This window comes from Podarcis melisellensis, assembly GCF_964234715.1.
Source record: "Podarcis melisellensis genome assembly, chromosome: 8".
Classification (NCBI taxonomy): Eukaryota; Metazoa; Chordata; class Lepidosauria; order Squamata; family Lacertidae; genus Podarcis; species Podarcis melisellensis.
In genome coordinates, this window is record NC_138540.1 from 11,394,176 (window position 1) to 11,422,171 (window position 27,996).

The 27,996-nt window shown below is 48.2% G+C and overlaps 1 protein-coding gene across 4 annotated transcripts; it reads left to right on the plus strand.

Moving 5' to 3' along the window:
* The first annotated feature begins 14,920 nt into the window (after positions 1-14,920).
* LOC309376638 (uncharacterized protein) lies at positions 14,921-27,646 on the plus strand. 4 transcript variants are annotated; one of them, XM_081923159.1, is made up of 6 exons: positions 14,921-15,092; positions 20,454-20,525; positions 21,988-22,035; positions 23,499-24,014; positions 25,171-25,226; positions 26,596-26,725. In XM_081923159.1, exons 1-5 carry the CDS (start codon positions 15,003-15,005, stop codon positions 25,186-25,188), a joined length of 744 nt encoding a protein of 247 aa, XP_081779285.1. In that variant the 5' UTR covers positions 14,921-15,002; the 3' UTR covers positions 25,189-25,226; positions 26,596-26,725. The 4 variants fall into 4 exon arrangements, with proteins under 4 accessions (XP_081779285.1, XP_081779283.1, XP_081779284.1 ...); XM_081923160.1 differs by lacking the exons at positions 14,921-15,092; positions 25,171-25,226 and adding exons at positions 15,195-15,335; positions 19,976-20,168 and having other exon boundaries at positions 20,480-20,525; positions 26,596-27,646; XM_081923157.1 differs by lacking the exon at positions 25,171-25,226 and having other exon boundaries at positions 26,596-27,646.
* The last annotated feature ends 350 nt before the right edge of the window (positions 27,647-27,996 follow it).

Genomic DNA, 27,996 nt, shown 5'->3' on the forward strand with positions numbered 1-27,996 from the left:
TGATGCTTAGGTAAAGGTAAAGGTACCCCTGCCCGTACGGGCCAGTCTTGACAGACTCTGGGGTTGTGCGCCCATCTCACTTAAGAGGCCAGGGGCCAGCGCTGTCCGGAGACACTTCCGGGTCACATGGCCAGCGTGACATCGCTGCTCTGGCGAGCCAGAGCTGCACACGGAAACGCCGTTTACCTTCCCGCTGGTAAGCGGTCCCTATTTATCTACTTGCACCCGGAGGTGCTTTCGAACTGCTAGGTTGGCAGGCGCTGGGACCGAGCAGCGGGAGCGCACCCCGCAGCAGGGATTTGAACCGCCGACCTTTCGATCAGCAAGTCCTAGGCGCTGAGACTTTAACCCACAGCGCCACCTGTGTCCCTTCACTTGATGCTTACCTAGTTCCAAATCAGAGATTGTGCCACCATCCTCCCTGAGTAGCTTTGAGTGGCTCCATGGACATTCAGGACTCAAAGGAATGCAGAAACTAAAGGACAGTTTTGGCAGCAGGACAAATCAGGTTTTCCAAGGTGCTAAATGCCATACCGTTTCCATGGTGCGCCACATAAACTTTGGCATTTCTTTGCTGGTCAGAGGTCTCATGTAGTGCCTCAGCTGCGCATCCATCCCACCTCTGTCCCCTGCTTATCCCAAAACCATGAAATTCTACAAGGACAGAACGGATGCCCCATATTTCAAATGGCACTGAGTCCTTAACTTGAGAAGGCAGATGGCAACAGGTCATTGCTGCAGCAATCCCATTCCAGAGTGTCTCTCTCATGTCTCTCTCTTTTCTCTTCTACCTGGTACATTGCTTTGTTTTGGCAAGTCTGTGCCACATGGTAGACTGGGCGTGGAAGAAGGGGAGTTTATTTTTGGATATCTGCCTGCATGTGAGAGAAAGAAATATCTTGGAAAGGCAACCAGATGTTCCCTAATTGGTTTGATAAATACAGCAGATGTTTCATCTCCTTGATTTATGGCAGGAGTGGCACTGCCAAAGTTTTGTGTTGTGTGGCAAGGAGGAGGCAGCCCTCAAGGCTGCAATCTGGATTTAAGCAAAGGAGCAGCCCCACCAGGAAAAGGTCCAATCTATCATTTTTCTGCAGCTTTCTGGCATTTGGAGCCTACCTTGTACCAATGGAGTGCAAGTGGGAACTGTTTGCAAACTCTTTGCACAAACTTTCAAAACTGGTTCAGAGCATCTAACAGCAGATCTCAAGGGTGTGATCCCCTAATTTGTGGCTGGGTGCCATTTTGGGTAACCAGATCCCTGTACACACAGTACAATGCCCTTGAGGCTGTAACTTAGATTCTTATCCATCCCTGTTCCTTCTCCATGTAGCTCTGATGTTTGCCGCTTATTCCCCAGAGGTGGCCACACTTTTTCTGAAGGAAGAAAAACGAGCAATCCCTGTAATAGTACAAATAAACAATTTTATACTCCACTGAGACTAGAGCTGTCCTCTGTTTCCCATGCATATCACGAATATCTCCAGACAAGAGGCCACTGGAATGAAACTTGCATGGCGTGGGTGGAGAATAAAAGAGGCAGGCCCATAATAATGTTTCTGCTGATGTGTTACAAAACATTTCATAAGCTCAATAAGGGTAATTGTTGGAGAATTGAATAATGCTGACAGAAACAAAGGTGCTGTGGTTAAACAGTCAGTTTACTGCATTTGGAGACATTTAGCAGACACACTCAAGACCAGCTAGTGCGGATTAGTTACTCCCTGCTACAGTAATTCCTATTAATCACCTTCAGGGTAGTTTAAGGGTAGATTTTTCTCAGGGTTTATCCACACTTCCCTTTTGCCCCGCTTTTTTCCAGGCAGAAGTCCACATTTTAACGCTTCGTGTCCAAGCGTGTTGGTTTTTTGCCCCATGAGGTTGCTATTTTCCTTAAGTTTGAGGAGGGTGAAGGAAGACATGAGAGAGGGCGCAATGCCCTGGAATCTAGATGGGTCTTTGGGCCATAGCAATTCAGATTTCCCTCATTCTTTCTTTTTCTTTTTAGAATAATTTTTATTAAGGAGTTTCTTAGGTTACAAAAGCATGTGCATTGTCTCTTGTTTTTCCTGGTCTTGGTGTCTTTTCCACTGATCAGTTACATTTGATGTGAGGCATTAGTATTGTATATCTCTTTCTTTCAGCTTTCCTTCATTCACTTTCTTGTTTTCCACCTCAGCTTCTTTAACCACCTTTTCTTCCTATTTCCCTCATCTTTCTGAGAGACCTTTCTTGGCATGCCTTCGTCTAGCTGTTTTCCCCCTCAGCGCTCTCTTTCCCCCATCTTTTCTTACGCTGCTTTCCCCCCACCCAACAAACTCTCATCTCCTCAGGTTCTCCCTCTTTCCCTTCCCTTGAGCTTCAAAATGCCGCCTTCTCCTTCCTCAGCTTCCCTTTCCACCTTGACTTCTTAATTCCACACGCCCACAAAATCCCTTCAGAGCCTCAGGCAGGCTTCTTGCCATCCCTTTTCTCTTGAAGACTCTTTTCGAGCCTGAGATTCCCTCACTTTCATCTTTTTTCCCTTTCAACCACTTTATCTCCCCTCACCCTCCTATTTCTTAGCCCTCGCCACCTCATCTGATTTCGTTTTCCTCAGCGGTTCTTACATTTTCTCTATTTCTTTTGAACGGCTTTGCTAATTTTCCTTCAGCCGCTCTCATTTCCCCCCTCCCTCTCTGCCCCTCAGCAATGGGGAGGGACCAGCAGCAAAAATAAAAATAAAAGGGCGAGAAAGAGAGACTGCAGGTGTAGTTTGCTGCCCTCGTACCCTTCCTGGCCTTGGGCGACCTTGGCAGAAGGAAGGTGGAAGGGGGTTGAAATATACTCGGAGTCGAGAGTGGATTTCATGCTCTTTATTCAGCTCATTGTGGTGAGGAAGAATGGAAGTTCCCCCAGAATGTCAGCTTTATATACATTATTTACACAATGGGCCCCACATGATTGGCTAATTCTGGGATTCACCTGTAGGCCAATCAGGTTGCAGATTCACTTCCACCTGGAGCTGGATTGGGTGGCTCCTGTAGACCAATCAGACTGCTGCATTCTGGACCCTATTGTTCTAGGACCAATCAGATTACTGCATTCTGAATCCTATTCTAGGACCAATCAGACTGCTGCCTTTTGAATCGTATTCAACTCAGTACATAACAGGGGTAAAAAGGAGGAGGGGGCTTTTCATGGGAAACAACAGCAAACTCCGTAATATATTGCTTCAGAGGTTGCGTGTTTCCCCCCAATCTTGAGCGGCAGCAAGATTTCAGGGCTTAGGCACCATCCCTGAGGGGCTGTTGGTGCCAGGGCAATGCAAACATTTTACTGTGGGTGCCCTGTTGGGCGACCCAACATGTCCTGTTGGCAATGGAGCTTGCCATATTCCAAGAAGTGAAAATCCGGACACAAAAGAAGTTGAGCTTTTTTCAACCATTGAGCTTTTTATTTTTGTGAAATCACAAAAAATGAGCTATTTTTTCAGAAATTCGCCAAGAATTCAACCCTTCCTGTATGGGTTTCCCACGACATTTTAAAATTCTTCCCGGACGCCATTTTTGATGGACATATCCCGACTACATCCAGGAGATTACAAATGTATGGCAGCCCTAACTAAGAAATATGGTGCATTGACTCATAATTAGAACCTGGGTGCAGAACAGAATAGGAGCGTCCCAGAGAGAGCACAGAAGGGCAGGCAGACTCCTAGCTGGAGTGGAGAGGTGTGATTTCTACACTTGGCAAGACCATGATGGAGCAGAGCAGTGAGAGGTGTGGCCTGGGCAAAGTCCTGAGGGCCAGTCAGGGAGGCCTGGAGGGCCACATTTGGCCCTTTGCCAAATGAGGTACCCTACCCCTGCCCTAGTAAGTGCCTTTAAGATTGTAGCCTTAATCTGTTTCAAGTTGCTCAGACTCATGAAACCGATCAGTTAAGGTTCTGAAGGTGCTGAGAAGTATCTTGTGACCTCTTAATTCAGAAAGCAAAGCAAGGAGAGGTGACTCCCAGGTGTGGAATTAGGAACAGAGAAGAGACAGGACAGGTTCTTCTCAAACTGACCACTTAAATCTTGCAAGAGGACGTGCCAGGACGTGTAAGCAAATTTTATCATGCATTTCCTGATTTCTAAGTGCATCAGAATCATTTGTTAAGCATGGGCTGATGATGCCCAAGGCAAGTCAATACTCATCAGGGCAGGCTTATTGAAATCCATAGGCTTAAGTGCCTTTGGGGAAAGGGCCTCCACTCAGTGGGCAGAGAGCACCTGCTTGGCATGCCGAAGGTCTGAAGTTCAATCCTACTGCCAGTCAGGATAGTACTGCACTAGATGGATCAAGGGTCTGACTCAGTATATATATATTTTTAATTTTTAATTTATGATGTTCAGTTACATACATGTCAATAGTTTTACAATCATTCCAACATTTCAAAGCTCAACTTTCTTCCTCTTCTTTATGCAGTTCCTTAATTTTTATTTTTTTTTACATTTCCTGCATATTTTAAATTAACTTATGATTTTATTCATTTACTTTAAATATATACTCTTATGAAACTGCAGGTTATTACAGTAATCCTGCAATAGGTTTACAGTTTGTTTGTAAATATTCAGTAAACCATTTCCATTCTTTTATGAAAAGTTTGTTAGCTTGATTTCTTATTTTTCCGGTAAGTTTCGCCATTTCTGCATATTCCATAAGTTTTTGTATCCATTCTTCTTTCATCGGGACTTCTTCTTCTTTCCATTTTTGGGTAAATAACATTTTCGCCGCTGTAGTTACATACATGAATAAATTTCTATACTTAGGTAATTCTACCCTTAAAATTCCCCAAAGGGAAGTTTCTGGGGGTTTTTTTTACAAATGTTATTTTAAACATCTTTTTCAATTCATTATATATCGTTTCCCAGTAAGCTTTAACCTTACTGTACTACAAGACCACCACATATGATAAAAAAGTACCATATTTCTCTTTGCATTTCCAACACTGATTTGATTTATACATTTTTGCCAATTTACTCGGTGTTAGATACCATCAATGGGTTTGGCTCAGAATAAGACTGCTCTCTGTGAGTATTGCTTAGGTTATTTCCAGACAGGAACCTAATTGTGTGAATGGGATGTTGCTGACAACGGGGTGTTGCTTTGTTATTAACTGGATTTTTCCTGGAAAATGTAAATCCAAATTAAATATGGTGGGGTGGGGAGATATGGAGACTGCATTTGATGTCAATGGTGTTGTGTGGATGCTGCGAAGAAATGTGCATTCATGAGAAGCAGCCATCCCATCATAAAAACCTGTTTGGAAGCAGCCTTGCTTGGATTCTTTGGGGCCTGGGTGCCCAAGAACAAAGGGCATCTTTGCAAACATGCCATACAATGAAAAAAAAAGAATATTTGGAACTGTAGTTTGTTAAGGGTGCTGCTGTTGCCATGCATGCATCCAGAAACACAAATAGTCTCAATTTTTCCAGCCCCCAGAATGGTCTTCAGCAGAGGTCTTCAGCGTTTTTCCCGACTTGGCTTTCTGGACATGGAAATTGTTATGTACTGAAGTTCTCACCCTGGGCAAGCAGGAGGATACTGTAGATAGTTTTCACTCAGGTCCACATATGCAAATAAGGAATTGAAAGTGACGTTCAGTGATTGGATAGTTACAGAAAGTTGTTACTGATGCTTTGTAGTGGAGCTCTATATAAGCAGGCTGGCTGAACCCTTCAGTTCAGTTCTGTTCTGGGTCTCTGAATAAACTAGAGCTGTTTGAAGAATCGCTGTGTCGTCCGATATGTTCACCCACAACTTAACAGAAATAGCCATCGTTCTTGTTGGGTCCCTAAATTCACATGACCAAACAGCCCAAGTATCCCTCTCTTTAAATAAAGAGAGGAGATGTCAGTGCCTCAGTTTCCCTCCTGGAAACCGGTTTTGGATGTTTGCTCCTGAGTTGAGAATAACGGCAGTTTTGTAAACGTGACACTCCCCACGGAAGGCCCGTGAAATGTTTAATGGATCACCGTTCAAGGGTCCCGTGTAGAGCCCCTTAAAGCTGCGGCGGGGATACTATTTACAAGCCCACAGTGGGCAGCGGGGGGGGAACCACAGGTCGTTTTTCATTCCTCCACCCCCCCATCCAAACCCATCTGCGTTATGCATCTTGTAAACTGCGCGGCCTGTTGCGCTCCATATTTATTGGACCATAAATAAAACCTATTCAAAATTTTATGATACTCGCTGGATTCCGCGGCCCCCGCCCCCGATTTTTATGGCCCTTTTTTGCTTCTGATGTGTGATGCAATCGCAAAGAAAGAAATGGATACTCTCACCAGCTGTACCTTAATGCCACGGGAATCACTGGAGGCGTTAGAACCAGGTGGGGAGGGGAAGACTGGATCCTTTCCCCACACACTTTGGGGAGAGAAGGGAGGTGGGGGGGGCAAAGAGTGTGTAAAAAACCAGACCCACCAAATTCTTCTTATAAGATTGCTCACTGCTCCAACCTCCTGGTTTCTGACTCAGCTGTTAAACCCTTAGACTTGCCACAGAAATATGAAACGAAATCCTTGGGTTACCCTCTTAAACCAGGGTTGGGGAACACCTGCCCCCTCCTGCGAGATATTGCTGGGTCCCAGCTGCCCCAACAGCCAGCATGGCCAATGGTCAGAGATGATGATGCTGGGAGTTATATCGTATTTTTCGCTCTATAAGACACACTTTTCCCCTCCTAAAAAGTAAGGGGAAACGTGTGTGCGTCTTATGGAGCGAATGCAGGCGGGAGGCTCTGCTCCGCGCTCCCTTTAAAGAGCCGCATGGAGCGTGTGTGCGGCTCTTGGGGGCTTTTCCGCTCTTTAAAGGGAGTGCGGCTCTTGGGGGAGCCTTAGCAATGCGCAGCCTCTCCCAGGCAGGGGATGAAGGCTCCCTTTGCCCGTGAGAGGCTGCACGCAGCTATCCCATAAGCCAGGACAGCTAGTGGGATCGCTGTGCATTGATCCCACCGGCTGTTCTGGCTTCTGGGATCCAGAATATTTTTCCCCTTGTTTTCCTCTTCCAAAAACTAGGTGTGTCTTATGGTCTGGTGCATCTTATAGAGCGAAAAATACGGTAGCTTGCTATAACACACTGAAGGCCACAGTCCATCTCCTCATTAAAAGAAGGCAGAGTTGTGATGCAGGAGCTGGGGTGGGGCAGTAAAGGCAAGTGTTGGTCTAGCTCAGGGATGGCAGACCCATGGCTCTGTAGAAGTTGCAGGACTCCCAACAGCCAGCGTGGAAGAAGGAAGGGAGCTGGAGTCCAGCAACATCTGGAGGGCCGCATATGTTACCCCTTCCTGCTCTTGTGCTGCCTGCACAGAATGATGGTCTCTGGGCTTTTGTAGAGAGGCAGGAGTGATGCTCAGGGAGTCGCTCAGCCTATCTGAAACACCCCACCTTAGGCCCAGAGGATGTGAAGCAATGACCTAGGAAAGAGTGCCCTGAAGGGTGCTTTCCTTCTCCATGCTCAACGGTGGCAGCCAACCTTTGCGTGCTTCTGGCTGCCCGAAAGGTTTCTAGTTCAAAGAAAGGGGCTTTTCCGGTACCTCCTTGCTGGGAAAGGACCCCTCCTTGGGTGCAGCTCCTCATGTATCAAGCACTGAGACTTTAAACGCCAATCCGCACGCAGGCACGCACCTCCTGCCATGCCCAGCCCTCAAGGTATTGGCCAAGAGGTGGGGAGAGAGGCAACCTAGGAGGGGAGCTAAGCTCCCCCTCTCCCATGCAACGGAGGAGGGACATGCCCCCAGATGGAGCCCCCTGCGTGCTGACAGGTTTTGCACACACACCTGCACACACAGCTTCCTTTGCAGCTAGGCAAGCTCTTTTCATCACCTCCACATCTGGGAAACGGTGTCAGGAGGTGCAGGCAAGAGGAAGCTTTTCCACAGTTCTGGCACTGCTGCTGCTGCTGCTGCTACCTGTGGCTGTGGAAAGCGCCACCCGCAGGGTCGCCCAGCACCCCAGCAGCCCTGCCAGGATCCCTCTTGGCACCAGGAGGTGCCAGCCATATCCTCGAGTGCCTGGCAGCAGCATTTCGCCTGTGGGCTGCTTTGGGACAGGATTGGGTCCCAAAGCAAGAAGGTTTCCTTCCAAGGGTGGAGAGACACCCTCGTGGTTTGCGGTGGGGCAACCTTGGTTGTTAAAAGGCCCTACTCAGATTTGAGGAGGATGCAGGGCTGTGACAGCATCAGGGCCTGCACGCCAAGGATAATGGGCCACTGGCAGTTTTGCCCCTTGGCAGACACGCCTGCTGTTTCAAATGCCTCTCTCCAAGGGCCCAGCCTCTCTCATCTGGTTGACAAAAGAGCTTCCCCTGCCCAATGGCTGCCCCTGTTCTGTGGAACAGCACCCATCCTCTCAAGACACTACAGGAGCCCCTCTCGGTCCACACTTTCCAAAAACAGCTGGAGGCTTCATCCCCAGGCAGTGGCGTAGCGTGGGGGTGCAGGGGGGGCCGGCTGCACCGGGCGCAACATCTGGGGGGGCGCTCGCACTCGCAGCTCTCTGCCCCTACCTGGCTCACTCTCTCTCTCTCACTGCAGTGCTGGCTGTGCGAATCCGATCTGAGCTGCCGGGTCGCTGCCCACTGTAGAGGGGGTGGGTGCCAGGCGTGCGGTGCGGAGAGAGAGCAAGGGACTATCTGGGGGAGGGACAGTGCAGCGGCCGCCCAGCGCAGCGCTGAGCGCGGGAGAGAACCACACCAGACCAGCCCAGGCAGCAGCAAGAAGAAGCTGGCAGCGGCGGCAGGTTAGGGGTTAGGGGGCGCAAATTACTTGCCTTGCCCCGGGTGCTGACAACCCATGCTACGCCACTGTCCCCAGGTGGATAAAGGGGTCTTTGCCAGGAGTGCCGACTTGTTGCGGTTTCAGTCTGGTTTTAAATGTGTTCCTTGTTTTTGTTTCCCCCGTGGTTTCTAATTATCGCATGGGCAATTTGCCTTGAGATGGTAAGGCAATGAAGAAATCAATAAAAACAATAATGAATGAACCAGGGCCAGGAAAGCTGGCTGGTTCCGTCTAGGGGCATCTTTGCTCCTCGGAAGTGGCACTGTGAGAAATCAGAACAACCGTTCCCTGCTCCTCTTACAGGTGTTAACAGGCGTTTTTATTACTCCCAGTTGCTGTTGCTGGCAATGCTCAATGTACTTGTTCTGCATCCGTATGCTAAGCCTCAGCTGGATTTTCTCTGTCCTGCTGGCATTTCATCACCTCTTGACTCCGCCATCTCCAATGTTCTCCTCTTCACCCACCAGCTTATATATTCCTGCCAGCTTCGTGCACCTGAGGAGCACCTCGTCCGCAAAAGCATCTTATGTAATAAAATTGCTTCCCTTTAAACCTTATGTTTGTTTGTCCTGGCCAAAGGCTGTGACTAATGTGTAGCAGCAGCAGCTCAGTGTACAAGAATGCAGAAGTCTGAAACCTCAAGCCCAGTTATCACAGCAGAAACACAGAGATGCATAAAATAAGCAAAGTTTAAAAGTCAGATTACTAATTATTCTTAATAAACCTTTTGCACAAGAACGTCTGCTACTTCCAATAGATGAACATAACCACTTCCCTGGAAGTATCCCCCAAACATTCCTTTTGGATTTTGTTCTTCATTGGTCAACACAGCTATTTCCTGACTCCAGCTGGCCAGACTCACATCTAATTTCTCATTCTCAGCTTTCCATAACCAACGACCAAATTAACTTTCTTTTTTTCCTCAGCCAGGCCTGCCAATGGCAGTCAGAACATAGGAAGAAAATGAACCTTTATGCCTCATGTACCATGTTGGTCGACACTGGCTGGCAGCATCTCTCTGGGTGTTGAAGCAGGGAAGGCGCTGTTGGTGACTGAAGCTGAGTCCTTGAGTTGAAAATGAGGACACAATGATTCAATCGTATTTTAATAAAGACAGACACCATATAGCGTGACGTAACCTTGGATGCCAGTTTTGCGTTCCTATCCAGGTGATGATAACAGCAAAAATCCCCTTCATTGGTGGCTGCTGCCCTTTGGGTCTGGTTGGGAAGAACGCAGGGAGCCCTTAAGATAGGCAGACTGGGGTGGGGTGGGCTGAGGTGGATGAGGCACTGCCCCATTTGCCCTAATGGGCCAGCCTGCTCTGCCCCTAGTCCGAAGCCAAGTCCTCCTCCTGGTCCTTCTCACTCAGTGCTGGTCCTCCTTGCACTGCCTAAGGACACCTCTCCAGGGGTCCAGGCAGAGCGGGGAGGCCTGCCCTGGCTGGCCAGCCAGCAGATGCCATGTAAGGCTACACATATGTCATATGGCTTTCGCCAGCTGCAGGCACAATGACAGCCTTGGCTTGTTCTAGCTCCTCCAAGATCTGGCCTGGATTTGTCCTTTGCGGAAGAGATTCCTGGAGTTAGCTGACAGCGGAGGTCTTGTGTAGCAGCTCTGAGAGCAAGGGGCTGGGAAAGGGTCTCTAGAAAAGTAAGGGCTCCTTGAAGAGGAGGGTGGCAAAACGGGCACCTGCCATGCCTTACGGAAAACGAGGCTTATGCATGTTGCCACAAGCCTTCCTGACGCATATCACTAGGTGGAGCCGAAAGGCAGCTGAGCTGCTTTTTAAACATTTGGTGATCTGGCCTGATGAGAAATTGTGCACGCAACTGATGGGAGCATGGTTATGCGGTGACATCACGCAGAGTGAAACAGGGTGGTGATGACATCATGAGCCAGTGGCGCAACAGCAGCCTCAAGCCGTGACGGAGAAATGATTCCTTTCCAAAGAAGACCTAGAGATGTGGGTTTTGGATGTGGTTGCTCAATGCATGCTCAGAGACACTCTTTGTCCTCATCATTGCTCCATCTTCTTCCAGGACCTGGCCTTGGCATTGCAAAGTGTGTCAGTGGCTGCTCTGGACAGTTGGGCCCCTGTGGTTTAGATTGGCTTCCTGTCAGGCAGAAATTCAACAAGTGCAGCCTTCTTTTGTTTCCATAGCAACTTCTGCGGGATCAATCCAGGGGTGTGTTTGGGCATCTAACCAGGCATCCAGTACAGATGCCTCTGGGATGGAAGCCAGAAGATGGTGCCTTTTCCTCCTATTAGTCCCCGGCAGCCTTTCAGGAGTCCACAAAGCTGGAGACTGTACAGTCTTGGATCCCAAACGCCTTGGTACTCAGACGTTTTGGCTCACGAACACCGCAAACCTAGAAGTTAGTGTTCCAGGTTGCAAATGTTCTTTGGAACCCAAATGTCCGATGGGGCTTCCAATTGGCTACAGGAGCTTCCTGCAGCCAATCAGAAGCCACCTTTTGGTTTACGAACATTTTGGAAGTCGAACAGACTTCTGGAACGGATTCCATTCGACTTCCAAGGTACGACTGTATTCTCATAGCAAACGAGAGCTCAAGAGGAAAGGACTGCTAGATGAAACCATGGGAGAGCCCATATATTCCAGTACCAGATCTGGGCTGTAGTCAACTCTGTCCTGCTCACAGCAGACCTACTGAAAGTAACAAGGCCTAAGCTAATGTTGCCTGTTAACTTCAATGGGTCTACTCTGAGCAGGAGTAACATTGGCTACAACCCACTGTCTCCCTCCCAATCCTATATGTTGTAGCCAGCCAATGTCAATCCTAGTCAGAGTAGACTCAATGAAATCCATAGACATGACTACCATAGGTCCATTAATTTAAATGGGTCTGCTGTGACTTGGTTGGCTACAACCCTAACCATCTTGCCTCTGGAAGGCCAAGGAGCCTTTTTGACCCATCTACCCCAGAGCTAAACAGTCCTGCAAAATTTTCTTGACGCTTTGGAGAGGGGCATCTAAAGTTCTAAACACACCATCTTCTGTGTGGGTGAGCTGCACCTGTTGGAATTCAGCCTGCCCCAGCTCTGCTAAAGGAACAAGTGTGTGTGTTTGGGGAAAGCAGCCGCCCTCTTTGGCCGGGCATAAAGCACTCCCTGCCCCCAGGAAGAAGCAAAAGGAAACCCCACACCCTGGCCTCAAGCAAGCCCTGAGCAGAACCAGGAAGCCAGGCTGATGGGTGGCGGCAGCTGCTGCTGCTTTGAGGAAGACGCTGGCCAGGCCACACCTTGCACTACTTCCCTGTGAGTAGGGTATGAATCAGGGCCAGCTCCTAGGGGAGGTAAACAAACAGGGGCTGTTCCTCTCCACTCTCTCGCCAGCTCATGGTGCCCAGTGGGCAAGGAGGTGGCTCAGTCATAGAGTGCAACTCCAGCACCCACCAGCAGGACAGGCAACTTTCCAGGGGGCCACCAGCACTCTTGCACAAAAGGGTGGAGGTTGCGCAAAAGAGAAAGAGGGATCGGCACTGTTTATTTGTTTTAGGAATTTATCAATGCCTCACCCTTTAACCAAAAAGACTTGCAAAAGTCAGCATTAAGGTGGTCCCTGCCCATCAAGGTTGACAGTCTAAAAAGGCATGGCACACAAGTTCTATATGCAATTCTTACAAAGCAATTCTACGGCCTGCATAGATTCTGGCTATCTCAAAGAGCAGCAGCTCAGCCGTTGTTTAGGCTGCCTTGCCCCTGATGAAGAGCACACACAGAGAGCGGATCCAGGAGCAGAGGCGATGGCAGGATCCAGGGCGAGAGAGCCTTCTTCAGCCAGAGGGCCACCTTCCTTTCTGGGAAACCTTCCAGGGGGGCACATACCAGAAGTGGGCAAAAGTGGCAGAGCAATGAATCTTCTCTTTGGATAGGGGGCTACTTTCTACAGCCTGGCAAAAGGTCAGAATGTTCAAGGGGATATTCCAGACTTGCAAGAGCTGGTGAGGGGTGTGGCTTGAGGACAGTCTCAAGGGTCACACTGGAACCCTGAAGTGAGGTCTTCCATCCCTGCTGAAACTGAAGGCCAGGGCTGCATCCTGGAAGATTACCATGAAGAAGAGAAGAGGGATCCCTTGAGAAAAGCGTGTGTTAAGCTCCAGCATTCCCGAGAGTCAGGCTGGGATGATTTGCTGGTGCAAGATCTCCCTCTGCTGGCAAGTCACTAGAACTCGTGGAAATCCAACAAAAACTGAGTGTTGGAAGATTCAGAACGGATAAAAGAAAGTACTTCTTCAGGCACAGCAGTCAGACTATGGAACTCACTGCCACAGGAGGGCAGGGGTGGCCACTTGGATGGCATTTTAAGAGGATTAGATAAATTCAGGGAGGAGAGGGCTATCAAAGGCCACTAGCCACGATGCCTATTCTCTGCTACCACAGCCAGCAATGCTTCTGAGAACCACAAAAGCAGGTTACTGCAAACCACAGGAGGGGAGAAGGCTGTTGTGCTCAAATTCTGATGGAGAGTTTCCCCTCATGGGCATCTTGTTGGCCACTGTGAGAATAGGGTGATGGACCGGATGGGAAAGTTTTTATCCCCAGTATTTTTCTACAGTATCCCCCTGCTGGCCCAGGGTGAGAACTTCAGTACATAACAAGAACACTGGAATTCATCCAAGGTTTTTTAAACAGAGCCTGATATTCCTGTGTTGCATTGTCTTGTTTGTGGGCACACGCAAACCCTGTCTTACGACCATAGCAGCGCCCGCTGACCTGGAATGCAAAATATTAGCCTGTAAGGAAACGTATCATTAACTTGAAGCCCGCTGAACTAGGATGAAATTATATGGAGGCAAGAAATTATTAATTTGAGGGTGGGTGGGTGGGTGATCCTGGAAGGAAGAAAACCAGAAGAGGCCTGGACAACGGGGTCAGCCTCTTTTCTTTGACCTTAGCCTCAGCCCTGGCCAGCTGTCCATTGTCCTCCTGGGCAAGGGTGGGTCAAAGACTGGCTCAAGCACGGCAAGAGTGTTGTTAGCCCAGAAATGGAAACAAGAAGAAATTCTGACGAAAGAAGAATGGCAGACGAAATTAATGGACTATGCAGAATTGGACAAAATGACAGGAAGGATTTGAAACCTGCGGGACCAGAGATTCACAGAAGATTGGAAGAAATATACGAATTATTTGAAGAGCAACTGTAATCAACAAATTACGCTAGTAGGATTACAAGAAGTTTGGTAAGGAGAAATATACGAAGTGTTACAAAGTAGAAAAAGATAGAGATATTGGTTATGAGATTGAAATGTAATAGGGAAGATAAGAAACACATACTGAGAGATTAGATTGGAAAATTTTCAGACAGGATTGATGGAAAAAAATTGAATAAGATGTAAAAGTATGTTTAATTATTTTTGAAAATTATATGTTTAAAAACTAATAAAAATTATATACCAAAAAAAAGGCTGGCTCAAGCAGGTGTGAGGCACCTGCCCAGGTGAGCCCAGGTGCAGCAAACCCCGCCCACCTGTGGGGAAGGGAGGGCGGAAATTCTGGGGAAAGGGTGGGAGGGGAAAACCAATTGTCTTAAACCAAACAGGCTAATTGCCCCTTGGATTCGTCTTCTTTTTTTAAAAAAAAAGATATTTATTAGAATTTTCAATATTAATACAATAAAAATCAAAAAGAAAAAGAAAAGAGAAAAGAAAAATAACAAAAATACAAAAATAAAAATAATTAAAAACACACAAATTTTCCATAACTTTTTTTCCTTTAACTTATTTCCCAGACCTCCTCATAACTTCCTTTTTTGTATTCCAATTCAAATTGTTAATTCAGCAAATCCTTATCAATAAACTTTAACCAACTTCTAAACCTTTTTTCCATATTCTCTTAAAACATTACAGCTGGAAACCACTTAATTTCTATCCGACATCATTCTAACATTCATTGATTTTGCAATATTTCTGTAAATAGTCTTTAAATTTAAAGGATTCGTCCTCTAAAAAGGGCCCCATAGCGCCCTCCTAAGGAGCAGCTGGCTAGCTTTGACCCCTTTAAAGTAGGCAATAAGAAGACGTCACACAAGAAACAGGAAGCGCAACTCTGCCACCGGCCATCTTGCCGCTCTAGCCGAAGCTTCTCGCTTGTCCTCCTCCGGGTGGGGCTCCCATTTGAACAAGCCGCTTCCCGGCATCCTCCGCGCTCCACCTGCCACCAATTCAGGGCGCGCGGGGGATGCCGGGAAACGGGAGGGATGATTCAAATAGAGATGTCGGGAGAGGCGGAGCGAAAGGCCGGTTACAGCAGGAGTCGGATGGCGGACGGGTAAGCGGCTTGACCGCCATAGAGCTTGGCAGTGCTAGAAGGGCGTTTCCTGTCTCGGGGGCGGGACGCCTGGGAATCCCTAGCTTCCCTTAGAATCAGAGACAAAGTCACTGGCTGTGAGGGCAGTTGACGCCGACGCCGTCTGGCAGTAGAACATCCGGGGCTTTGGGGGTCGAGCTCTGATTGGCTAGCTGCGTTCTGCGGGCGTGGGAAAAACCCGCAAAACTTTCCGAAGTCTTATGTGTGGGTTTTTTTTGCTTTGCTTTTCTCCGCTCTGGTGTTTTATGCGGGAGGGGGGGAGTGCATAAATACTTTAATAAGTACTTCTATAAATAAACTGATAAATTAAAATGATATATATATAAATGATATATATATATGCAGGTTTTGGTGTCCTCGGGTGTCTTCCCGTGTAAAAGTTGGGGTGTCTAGGCGACGTTTCGACGAGGTCTCACTCGTCATCTTCAGGCTGGTGCTTTCGGCTTCTTGTTACTGGAACAGAGCAGGATCTCAGTGTTTGAGTTCCTATAAATACTGTTGAGGGGGTGTGGTGTATAGCCTCCAATGTTCTGGGCAGAGAGGAAGTTCCCAGGCTAGTGTGCCTTTTCTTCTTTTGTTCCTTAATTACTTGAGGGATATCTTGAGTGATTTCTTGAGTGATATCCTGAGTACCACTTAGGTGGGTCTGACCCACCTAAGTGGTACTCAGGATATCACTCAAGAAATCACTCAAGATATCCCTCAAGTAATTAAGGAACAAAAGAAGAAAAGGCACACTAGCCTGGGAACTTCCTCTCTGCCCAGAACATTGGAGGCTATACACCACACCCCCTCAACAGTATTTATAGGAACTCAAACACTGAGATCCTGCTCTGTTCCAGTAACAAGAAGCCGAAAGCACCAGCCTGAAGATGACGAGTGAGACCTCGTCGAAACGTCGCCTAGACACCCCAACTTTTACACGGGAAGACACCCGAGGACACCAAAACCTGCATTCCTGTACCCGTGAAAATCTACGAAACCGATATATATATATATATATATATGACTTTAATTTTTTTCAGCCTGTAGGTTTATGCAAAAAATAATAATAATTGATACCCAGGGGCAGCATTTCAACGGGCAAGTTCCCAGAATGGCTTCTGGCATACAGAATTGTGCGTGTTTATTGCACCCATGGACGGTATAAATTAAAGCGGTAACTGTAAAAACACAAATCCCCAGCTGTTTAGCCATATAAAAATTCTGGCTTTGGAAAGGGCATAATTTTTTTCAACTCCTGAGGAAACTTCAAGTAAAGACTGCAGCAACCCTGCCCTGAGTAAACCTCTCTGGGGAGGGAGGAGGGGGAGTTACAGGCAAGTGAAGAGATTGGAGTGGGAGGTTTGCAGTTTGTTCCAGTGGAGAAGAGAGTTGCCGCTGGGTGTGACCAGAGGCGGGAATCAGTTTTGTAGAGCTTTATATTAAACAAGGTGGTTAGATGCATTTGTTTGTGAACGATGGAAGCATAATCCAGAAAGAATATGTAATAAACAAAAATCTGCCCTTGTTCCCTTATGGGGGACACAAGAGCCCTTATAAAGTCCTTTGTAGGTTCTCTTTTTTTAAATATTTATTACTTTTAAAAGTTACAAAAAAGGAGAAGAAAGGAAAAAAAGGACAAAAGAGAAAAAAAACATAAGAGAAAAAAGAAGCAGAAACAATACAAAACCCAACCTGAACCCATTAAACTAAACACATAAATGAAGCAAAACAAAAACAATTTAAAAACATCCCTCCTTTTCCATACTCTATCCTTCATTCCCTTGTTTCCTCGACCTCCTCACACCTCCCTTTTTGTATCCCACTTCTAATACTTGTTTCAGCAAATCCTTTCCATCTTTCTCTATTTTCTATCATGTTATAAATAACATATTTTTTAACCTTATTTCCCATTAAGACTAAATTACTTATATATACTTAACCTCTTTTGGCATTTATGCTAAGTCCATAAAGTATCATTCCACCATTTTTCTAACAGTCATTACTTTTACAATATTTCTAAATATACACTTTAAATTTTCCAGTCTTCTTCCACCATCTCCTCTCCCTGGTTTCGGATTCTGCCAGTCCATTCTGTCAGTTCCATATAGTCCATCAACCTGGAGATCTTATGTCCGAGGCTCTTAAATCTTTTCCAAGTCCCTTCTGCAGATCTTCTTCATATTCTTTAATGCTCAGGAGCAAATCTCGGGAAAACTCCAACCTAACAGTACTTTTATTTCTTCTGGACAGTTCAGCCAAATTTCCATGGTTAAAACTGAAGTCCATAAAGTGTTTCAGGGCGTATTTCAGGATTCCTTCAAATCTAAAGGCCCCTAAAGTCCTTTGTAGGTTCTCCATTGGTCGGAGAAAATAACAGAGGCCAACCAGAGAATATTGAGAAGCAAAGCAGCTAGTAAGCCTGATCTTTATTGAAACTGTTGCAACAGGTTACCTGTTAATTGCTACTTGATTAGATACTCTGGGGAGCCTAGCCAGTCTTTTGTAATGACCAATACAGTACTTAGTTCCTGAGCCAGGTCACAGGCTCAACCTATTCATACACAGACATACCCTTAAGACAGGGTTTGTGGAGGAAAAGACAATGGGGAGGCTTTTCCATTTTCCCTCGACCTTGCAGAGAAATATTTGAGGTCAATTTGGGAGGGACAAAACGGTTTCAGGTCTTTTTCTGTGGGGTTTCAGACATGTGGTTTATATATGCAGTTATGAACATTTATCATTATATATATATATATATATATATATGCTTTCGTAGATTTTCACGGGTACAGGAATGCAGGTTTTGGTGTCCTCGGGTGTCTTCCCGTGTAAAAGTTGGGGTGTCTAGGCGACGTTTCGACGAGGTCTCACTCGTCATCTTCAGGCTGGTGCTTTCGGCTTCTGTTGGGGTGTCTAGGCGACGTTTTCGACGAGGTCTCACTCGTCATCTTCAGGCTGGTGCTTTCGGCTGTATATAAATATCTTATATATCTTATATATATATGACTTTTAATTTTTTTATTTCAATATTAAAAGTAATTAAAAGCACAGTATAGGCACAAACAAATCTTAGAGAAGGAAAATGTAAATGTATTTCTGTAAAATGCAGAAGGGAAATGTGATAGAAATGTAAGAAGATAAGAATGAAAGACTGTTAAGTGGTCATCATATTGGTACACACCACCCCAATCTCTGAGCTGCGTGAGATTCCAATCATCTTGGCGTTTACCCAGGGTCTGTGTTTCCTTTGGAAGTTAGGCACAGCAGAAACTGTAGTGTCTTTATGATATATGGTTTATTCTCGCACACATACATATACAACCTGAGTCTACAGGGGAGAGAGGGTTCAGAGCATTCATATCTGCAGAAGATTATTTGGTCTTCTGAATCAATTAGCTCAGTCAGTAGAGCATGAGACTCTTAAGATTCTAGGTTCACACCCAACGTTGAACAAAAGATTCATCCATTGCAGGTGAGACTAGATGACCCTCATGGTCCCTTCCAGCTCCACAATTCTATGATTCTATTATTGTTAGGAGCAGCAGGCTTAGGTCTGCAAGCAGAGGAACCAGCCATGCTGCCTGTCCCTTTGTTACAGCCTGCTCCAGCCAGCCCACCAAGAGTTCTACTGGGCCTCCTCCTTCCTTGCTTTTCAAGCCTCTTGCAAAATGCCACAATTTCCCTTGCCATCCAAGCCTGAAATCCTAAAACTAGCCTTTGCCTGTTCACTATACCACATCTGCTATTAGGCAGTGGCGTAGCGTGGGTTGTCAGCACCCGGGGCAAGGCAAGTAATTTGCGCCCCCTAACCCGTGGATTTTAGCACTGATTTTAGCACTGCGAGTGCAAGCGCGCCCCCCCCAGATGTTGCGCCCGGTGCAGCCGGCCCCCCCTGCACCCCCCACGCTACACCACTGCTGTTAGGCAGTACCACCTTCTTTTGTATTACATGATGGTTCTTCCCAGGCAATTCCTGGTCAGGAAACTGATTCAGCACTGCTATATCTACATCTGGCACCCAGGCTGACTCCCAAGCATTTATTAATACCCCACATTTACTCTATAAATTGTGGGTGCCTTGAACCCACAAACGCTGGCACCCAGAACTTGTAACAATATGTAAGGATTACAATATGCAAGATTAAAATGAACTACAATTTAAACTACATTAGCCCACCTAAATTCTACCAACTCTCTGGCTAACATTTATAACATTTCCAAGTGTCCTGACTGTATAGCATTTTAGTTTAAGAAAGGGACAGAGCTCCAAATTCAGAGTGGAATTCTAGGAAATAGAATCAATTTCAGGTGGAAAGTAGCGGAGAGTGATATGGCATGCAGGATAGAGAATACTGGAAAATCTGAATAAAATACAAGTCTAGCCTAAAATAATGATTTAAATATAATATATAATAGTGATATATTATATCACTATTATAATATATAATAGTGTAAGGGATGCAGGTGGCGCTGTGGGTTAAAGCCTCAGCGCCTAGGACTTGCCGATCGAAAGGTTGGCGGTTCGAATCCCTGTGGCGGGGTGCGCTCCCGCTGCTCGGTCCCAGCGCCTGCCAACCTAGCAGTTCGAAAGCACCCTCGGGTGCAAGTAGATAAATAGGGACCGCTTACCAGCGGGAAGGTAAACGGCGTTTCCGTGTGCAGCTCTGGCTCGCCAGATGCAGCTTTGTCACACTGGCCACGTGACCCGGAAGTGTCTCCGGACAACGCTGGCCCCTGGCCTCTTGAGTGAGATGGGCGCACAACCCCAGAGTCTGGCAAGACTGGCCCATACGGGCAGGGGTACCTTTACCTATATAATAGTGAAGGCTGACTCTCACTGTTTTCTTTTTGGCCAAAAGTATAGAATGAGAAATGGAAAATAACCCATATTTGAAGTTGTCCACAAGCCGAAACCAAAAAAAGTTTTAGTGCCATAAAAATGATTGGGTACCATGTGATAAGAGAGAAGGAATGTCTGTGGAAAACGCAGCGCAGAAACACCTAATGCAGCACAAATTATTCCAGCAGCAAGAATGAAATCTATAAGCGAAGGTATATTTGTGGGTTCCAGAGAAGAGATAAATTACAGAATAAAAAGGTACGGGGAGGGAGGCTGCTTATGTGAAAAAGAGATGAATTTGGAATCTCAGACTTCTTCACAACACATCCCCCTCGCAAGTTTTACTGCTTGTGTGGCTGGTTCGTTTCATTCCCCCTTTTGCTTGCAACTAAAACTTCTTTTTGCCTTGGTAAAAGTGTCGTTTCCTCTGTGAGTGGAGCCCTGCCTCATCTTCTCAGTCCCTGCTTCAGGGTTGAAAATTTGTTGTTTCTCTTCAGGACATTGACTGGATTTCCCTTTCTAGGTGTGCGGACAGCATGCAGACAGTTGACCTCCTTGAGAAGAACTTGGTGAGTTTCCCTCCCACCTTCTTGCTGTGGATGGATGGTTCTTTGGATGGCGGCGGGTGCAACACCTCCCTCCTCCCTCCCTCCCTCCCTCCTTCCTTCTTTCTTTGAAGCCTTATATCCTCTTGTGTTCATTCTTTCTCTACAATGTCTTTCCTGGGAGAAAAGGTGAATGGGAAGCAACTTAGGGAAGTCGCAGTGGGGTTTTCCTCTGGGATTGCAAAATGGTGGCTTCCAGCTCTGTCCTGGAGGCCCCTTATTTTCCCCAGATATATAAGCTGGGATTCCCCACTTTGTGGCCCGGCAAGGGCAGACATGGGTCCCAGAAAGGCAGCATGCTTCTGTTGCTGCTGCTGCATTTATTTCTTCTTCAAATGCCCCAGGAGCACACCTTGCCTAACTGCTGAAATGAAGGAGTGTCTCACCTGGAGACAGGACTACCAGCCTTGGTACATGGGGAGTGGGGGGGGGGAGAGAGAGATTCTGAGCTTGGACTCCACTGATTTCTTCTGTCACCCTGGTGTCCCTGTAGCTCTTAGAGCTGGATCCTTAAAGGGGCACTTGGAACTGCTGGGTAGGAGGCCTGATTTGAACAAGGTTGTTGACTAAGAGAATCTGCCAGGAGCAGAGGCTTTTCAGGCTGCTTCATACGTCCAGGATTCATCCGCCGAAAAGAGAATCCGGGCGGAATTCCTGACAATCGACAAAAAATGTCTGGGAAAACCTGGGCATATGGCAACCCTTGTTTGCAAATTTCCCAAAAATAGTTTTTTAAAAAAAACTTCTTTGAAAGATGGCAGGCGTGGGGTTGGACCCTGCCAATGGCATAGACCGGGGGGGGGGGGGCGCAGAAATCACACCTCTCCACCCTGGCTAGGCGCCTGCTTGCACACTCCCCGGACTGCTCCTCGGCTGCTCTGGGAGGCCAGGCACAACTCCTTGCCAAGGGAACAAGGGAGCCTAGATGCACCTCCAGTGTGGTGTAGTGGTTAAGAGTGGTAGTCTCGTAATCTGGTGAACCGGGTTCGCATCCCTGCTCCTCCACATGCAGCTGCTGGGTGACCTTGGGCCAGTCACACTTCTTTGAAGTCTCTCAGCCCCACTCACCTCACAGAGTGTGTGTTGTGGGGGAGGAAGGGAAAGGAGAATGTTAGCCACTTTGAGACTCCTTAGGGTAGTGATAAAGTGGGATATCAAATCCAAACTCTTCTTCTTCTTCCCTCAACACCCAGTGTGGCCCAATGGTCAGGGATGGTAGTGATGGATAACAACATCCTTACCCCTGACAAAAGTTCTCTTGCCACTACCTAAGCCACCCAGGCAGCCTTTCCTGATCTCTCTGTGTGAGGATGGGGGTCCTGAGTGTCTGTCCCTTCACTACAAGGGGGGTGCTGGATATATCGGGGAGATGGCCTTTGTGGGCGCTGATTCCAATCCTCACGCCTATATCTGTCTTGTTCCCCAGAAAAAAATCCAGGACCACTTATCCCTTCTGGACATGCTTCAGATGAAGGTGAGAGCAGGCTTCGCTCCTTGGGGGGGCGGTGCAGGGTGGGGGGCAACAACAGGCAAGATATGGGACCTAGTCTTTCATGAGCTGGTGGGGGAATGGGCATCTAATGGGGGACCCTTCTGAGCCTTGTGGTGCAAGTTCAGCTTTTTGAGTTTGTCTGCTGTTGAAACAAACGGGAGGCGGCTTTGGAGAGTTAGGCAGGGAGGAACGGCAGCGCACGGGTGGTCGGCAGGCCCAGACTGGTGGGGATCGTGACCCTCATTGTGCTATGTGGAGGAAGGACCGCAGCTCGGCACTAGAGCACCTGCTCTGCATGCAGAAGGCCCCAGGCTCAGTCCCCTCTAGCAGCGTCTCCAGGGAGGGCTGGGAAAAGACTCCCCTACCTGAATTCCTGGAGAGAGCTGCTGCCGGTCAGTGTCAACCATGCTGAGCTCGCAGGACCAAGGGTCTGCCTCTGTATCGGGCAGCTTAACAGAGGGCCACCACTCTGTGACTGACCCTTGCTTGGCTTGCAGAAGGAGCCAGGTTCAATCCGCAGCAATGTCTCCAGGTAAGGCTGAGAGTGTCTTCCGCCTGCACCTCGGGGAGCCACTGCTGCCAGGCTGTGTGGGCAACACTGAGCTAGACAAACCGTGAGAGTAGGGCTCTGATTATTTTGTTGTTGTATATATTTCAACAACTACACAAAGCGTGAGTAGCACTAGCGTGGTAAAAGTGGACCGTTGCGGTAACTTGAAAATGATAAGGCAGAGGAAATTTTCATTCATACCAGCGACTTGGACATGTGAGATAATCCAGTACAGTGGTACCTCGGGTTAAGTACTTAATTCGTTCCGGAGGTCTATTCTTAACCTGAGACTGTTCTTAACCTGAAGCACCACTTTAGCTAAGGGGGCCTCCCTCTGCCACGGCACAATTTCTGTTCACATCCTGAAGCAAAGTCCTTAACCTGAAGCACTATTTCTGGGTTAGCGGAGTCTGTAACCTGAAGTGTATATAACCTGAAGCATATGTAACCCAAGGTACCACTGTACAGCTATTTTAAGAAAAATATGAAATGTTTGTTTTTAATGTGATCTGTCATGGAATCTCATTGGAGAAGATAACAATGGTTATCCAGATGTCGTTGCTGTCTGCAAAGGGGCCCCCATTCACGCTTCCTGTCGGAGCAACATGGCTCATGGGCTGGGAAGGTTGAGACTGCAGCCCAGCTATAGCTGGCGAGGGGGCCACAGACTCCCCCTATGTGTGCTCAAAGAAGGCCAGGTTCTGGTGAGGGCAGCAGGGGCAGCAAACAAGTGACGGTCTGCTTCAACTATGGCCCCCCATATCTTGTTGGCCCCCAACTCCCACCAGTCCCAAGAGTCAGCATGGGTGGCCAGTGGTGAGAGATGTTAATGGGAGCTGTAGCAGCTGTGAGCCCTGTTTAAACATATTTTCTGAGTTTTCCTTTGACATCCTAGGTGACAGATGTTTGTGCGGGGTGTGAGGAGACCCGCCGGGACATGGAGGCCGAGGAGGAGAGGCTGGCAGAACTGGAAGCCCAGTTGAAGATCCAGAATGACACGTTAGACGAGGAGGAGGAGGAGGAGGAGGAGGAGGAGGAGGAGGAAGGTGACGACGACGAAGATGACAACGACTATGAGAAGGAGAATGGTATACTGGAGACGGTCAGGACCAACATAGCTCAGCTGAGGGTAAAGATAGAAGCCATGTCCCAGGAGGCTACTGGGCTGGCGGCAGATTTGACCAGGTGTGCCCAGCAGAAGATGGTCTTGGCAGCAGGCCTTGAGGAGGTCCTGAAGGGCAAGCAAGGTGCCCATCAGCGGCGGGCAGAGCCCTTTTCCTGTGACCAGAAAGCAAAGCGCCTGAAAGAGGGTGGAGGAGAAGGAGACCAGGAGGTCCCAGCGCCATCTCTACTGCTGCAAGAGGAGGCGGCTGCTGACCTCAGAGCAGAGGACCCTTCTGTCCAGGAAGAGGTGAGCTCTGGGCAGGGCCTGGCTTGGCTCTGACGGTGTGTTCTATGCTTAAAGGCCAGAGGGGCGTATCCTGTAGGGGTGTCTCCTTGGAGAAGGGATGTACTTCAGTGGCAGAGCAGATGGTCCCTGCTGGCAGCATCTCCAGGTAGGGCTGGGAATGTCCCCAACCACATGAAGAGCTTGCTGGGTCAGGCCAATGAGCCATTTAGCAGCCCAGCATTGTGGTTGAACAGTTGCCTGTGGGAAGCACAGGAGCGTTCGATTGGAGCACGTTAGCACTTTCTCCCCTCCTGTGGTTTCCAGCAATTCAGAAGCAGGAGCCTGGCGTGCCACTGCTGCCCGTCAGTGCAGGCAGTATTGAGCTAGATGGGCCAGTGGTGTGGCTTGATAGAAGGCATCTTCCTGTGTTCCTCAGAGAAGGGGAAGCCTCTCTTCCAGCCCCGATTGCCACAGGAAGGGTAGCTCAGTTGGTAGAGCACGAGACTCTTAATCTCATAGCCATGGGTTCAAGACCCACACTGGGCGAAATATTCCTGCAGTGCATGGCCCCTTCCAACTCTTGTGATTCTGTGATCTAAGGCAGGGATTGGGGAGACCTGTGGCCTTTTCTGGACTACAACTCCCAGCATCCCTGGCCATTCACTCAGCTGGCTGCTGCGCATTTTTAGGGTCCAGCATGATCCGGAAGGCACCGGACTTGGCTCCACATAAGGCAGCAAGAGAACGGGGTCTTCCTTGTTCCGTCACCGGGCCCAAGCTGGCAAGCAGTTTTGGCTGCCGCCACCTGTTTCGTTTCCCACAATGCCCCAGGCCAATGCTAGGTTCAGGGGCATTATGGGTAATTTTAAAAGGGCAGCTGCATCTGGCCTGCTGCTTGGAGTACTTGGGCCATAGTGATGGATGTGGGGGTGCTCAGCAGTGCCAGGAAGTCTGTATATGAAGGGGTCTGAGTGAATCCTAGGGAGGCAGAGGAGAGAATGAGCCCTATATAGAAGGTGCGGCAATGTGAGGGAGGCCCCTGACTCATTCTGCTCAACTCTGGTGCTACCTGAAGCAAAAAGATGCTGGATCTATCGACTGTTCCCGACTGGCTGCAGAAGCTGAGTCAGTTCACTGGCCGGGCTGATTCTGAAGCCATGCCTTGTTGCTCCTGCAGGTCACGAGATTTATCTGAGCAGAGATGGGGGTCTTCCACACCTCCCTAGCAGGCTCGTATGTTCTCCTCCTTTCTCACTGGGTGTCCCAGCACTGGGTGCGAAGAAGGGCACTCTGCAAGCCCTGGTGGTGGTGATGATGGTGGTGATGTAGTCATTAGTGTCAGTGGCGTAGCGTGGGTTGTCAGCACCCGGGGCAAGGCAAGTAATTTGTGCCCCCTAACCCGTGGATTTGTGCCCCCTAGCCTGTGGATTTGCGCCCCCTAACCCTAACCCCCAGATCTTGCGCCCGGTGTGGCCAGCCCCCCCTGCACCCCCCACGCTATGCCACTGGTTAGTGTTGCACCAGGGTCTGGGGGAACCAGGGTTCGAATCTCCACTGGGCCAGGATGATACACCCTTGGTGTGACCTTGGGCCAGTCAGTGCCCCTCTCAGCCTAACCTACCTCGAGGGCATTAATTGAGGGAGAGAACTATGCACACCACTTTGGAGGAAAAGGTGGGAGATAAATTCAGTGAGTAACTAAAATAATAAAGTTCCTGGGTTGGGGGGTTGGGGCATGAAGAAACAGTGTGGCTGAGCCCAGGAAATAATAATAATAATAATAATAATAATAATAATAATAATAAATAATTATTATTATTTATTATTTATACCCCGCCCATCTGGCTGGGTCTCCCCAGCCACTCTGGGCGGCTTCCATAAAAACCAAAAATACAGTAAAATATCACACGTTAAAAACTTCCCTGAACAGGGCTGCCTTAAGATGTCTTCTGAATGTAGGGTAGTTGTTTATCGCTTTGACATCTGCTGGAAGGGCGTTCCACAGAGTGGGCGCCACTACCGAGAAGGCCCTCTGCCTGGTTCCCTGTAGCTTTGCTTCTCGCAATGAGGGAACCGCCAGAAGGCCCTCGGCGCTGGACCTCAGTGTCCGGGCAGAATGATGGGGGTGGAGACGCTCCTTCAGGTATACTGGACCGAGGCCATTTAGGGCTTTAAAGGTCAGCACCAACACTTTGAATTGTGCTCGGAAACATACTGGGAGCCAATGTAGGTCTTTCAAGACCGGTGTTATATGGTCTCGGCGGCCGCTCCCAGTCACCAGTCTAGCTGCCGCATTCTGGATTAGTTGTAGTTTCCGAGTCACCTTCAAAGGTAGCCCCACGTAGAGTGCATTGCAGTAGTCCAAGCAGGAGATAACCAGAGCATGCACCACTCTGGCGAGACAGTCCGCAGGCAGATAGGGTCTTAGCCTACGTACCAGATGGAGCTGGTAAACAGCTGCCCTGGACACAGATTTGACCTGTGCCTCCATGGACAGCTGTGAGTCCAAAATGACAGGGGGTGACAGGCAGTTGTTGTGGGGTGGGGGGCATTGCTGGAGCTGCAGACCTCTTGGCCCTAAGGACTCTGTTTTTCCCCACAGGCTGACACTGGAGCCCTCCAGACCAGCTGCTCACCCCCTTCTGAACAACACCCCACCCTGGCAACAGCGGGGCTGGGTTGTCGTGCCACTGAGGAGGAGGAGCTGGACTTAAGTAGTTGACCTCAAATGAGTTTCCAAATGCTGGGGTTGGTGGGGTGAGACGAATTGTGCTTTACACACAATTGAGAGACTTGGTCTGATACCTTTGGGGCAAAAGGGTTCGCGATTTACTTGGGAAGTTGCCACAGAGAGTGGCCAGAATCCAGGACGAAAAGGCTCCAGCAACTTTTACCTCCTCTCCATGCCTCCGCCAACATCCCCTCTCAAGAATTAACGCTGACCTATGACCTTCCCCCATTGACCAAAAGTTGTCTTCATTTAAGTGTGGTGCAACTGTGGACTGGCTGCTTGTAAGTTGTTTTCCAGTGTGTTATGTACGTGTTTTTTGTTTTTGTGGGGAGAAAGACCCCAGTTGGGATTCTCTGCAAGCCTTTTTAACAGGAAAATAATCCTGGCGGTTCTCTCTGTGCCAGACATGCTTTCTTCCCTTCTAGTCCGTCACAGTTGATCAACGGGAGGCAACAGGGCAGATCTCCAAGCAGAGGAGGGTCTGCGCTTTCAGGATCCCAGAGACTCTCAACCATTTTAGCACAGTCCCACAGTCAGGGCATTTCTGCCTAGGAAGGATTGCAGTGTAAACCGCTGCCTGCCTTTAAAAAAACAAAACAAAAATTTGTTCTTTGTTTTGACGTGTATCTTGCTCTTTTATCGACAAATGCACTGTTTGCATAGCGATCTTCCTTCTACTGAACATTTTCCTCCCAGTTTGGAAGTGGTTTAGTGCCCGAGCTCCAGTTCCCTTCTTGAGATCGCCCTCCTCTTCCTCTTCCTCCTAAGACTTTGTTTTTGGACAGCCTCTGGTTTTGTGCGGAGTGGCCTTATTTTTAAATGTGTCCTGCTATATGTACAATTATCCTGCTTAAAAATGTCTTTCATCCCTATGGGTGTCTTTTTGACTATTTTGGATTTCGAATAAAGTCCTTTGAACTTGCGCTGTTGCAGACATTTTCCTCTTAAGGACTTACCCCGTGCGCAGAGCAGAGCTCTAAAAAGTGGAATTGAGACGTGTAAGAGCAGCCCATCTGGTTCAGCTCCCTGCTCTCTACACTGGCCCACCAGAGGCCCCAAATGGAAGCAGCAGCAACAACACGCTTGCCTTCACTTACAATCCCCATCAACTGGCATCCTTCTGTATGCATTGACCACTGGGGGGGGAGAGAGGTACTTGGGGCCCACCCATGTCCCATTGTCTCTCTTGTACAAAGCCAAGCAGTGGAGTCAGGTGTCCTCTGCATTCATGGGCTGGTCTGGGGGCAGAGGGGCTCCTGCATCCCTTTCTAA

Excerpts from the sequence above, each read along its gene's own strand:
- LOC309376638 (XM_081923157.1), top strand. The coding sequence starts at position 15,003 with ATGCCGGGAAACGGGAGGGATGATTCAAATAGAGATGTCGGGAGAGGC. Across the intron at positions 20,526-21,987 it reads ACCTCCTTGAGAAGAACTTG|AAAAAAATCCAGGACCACTT; the intron begins GTGAGTTTCCCT and ends CTTGTTCCCCAG. Across the intron at positions 22,036-23,498 it reads TGGACATGCTTCAGATGAAG|GTGACAGATGTTTGTGCGGG; the intron begins GTGAGAGCAGGC and ends TTGACATCCTAG.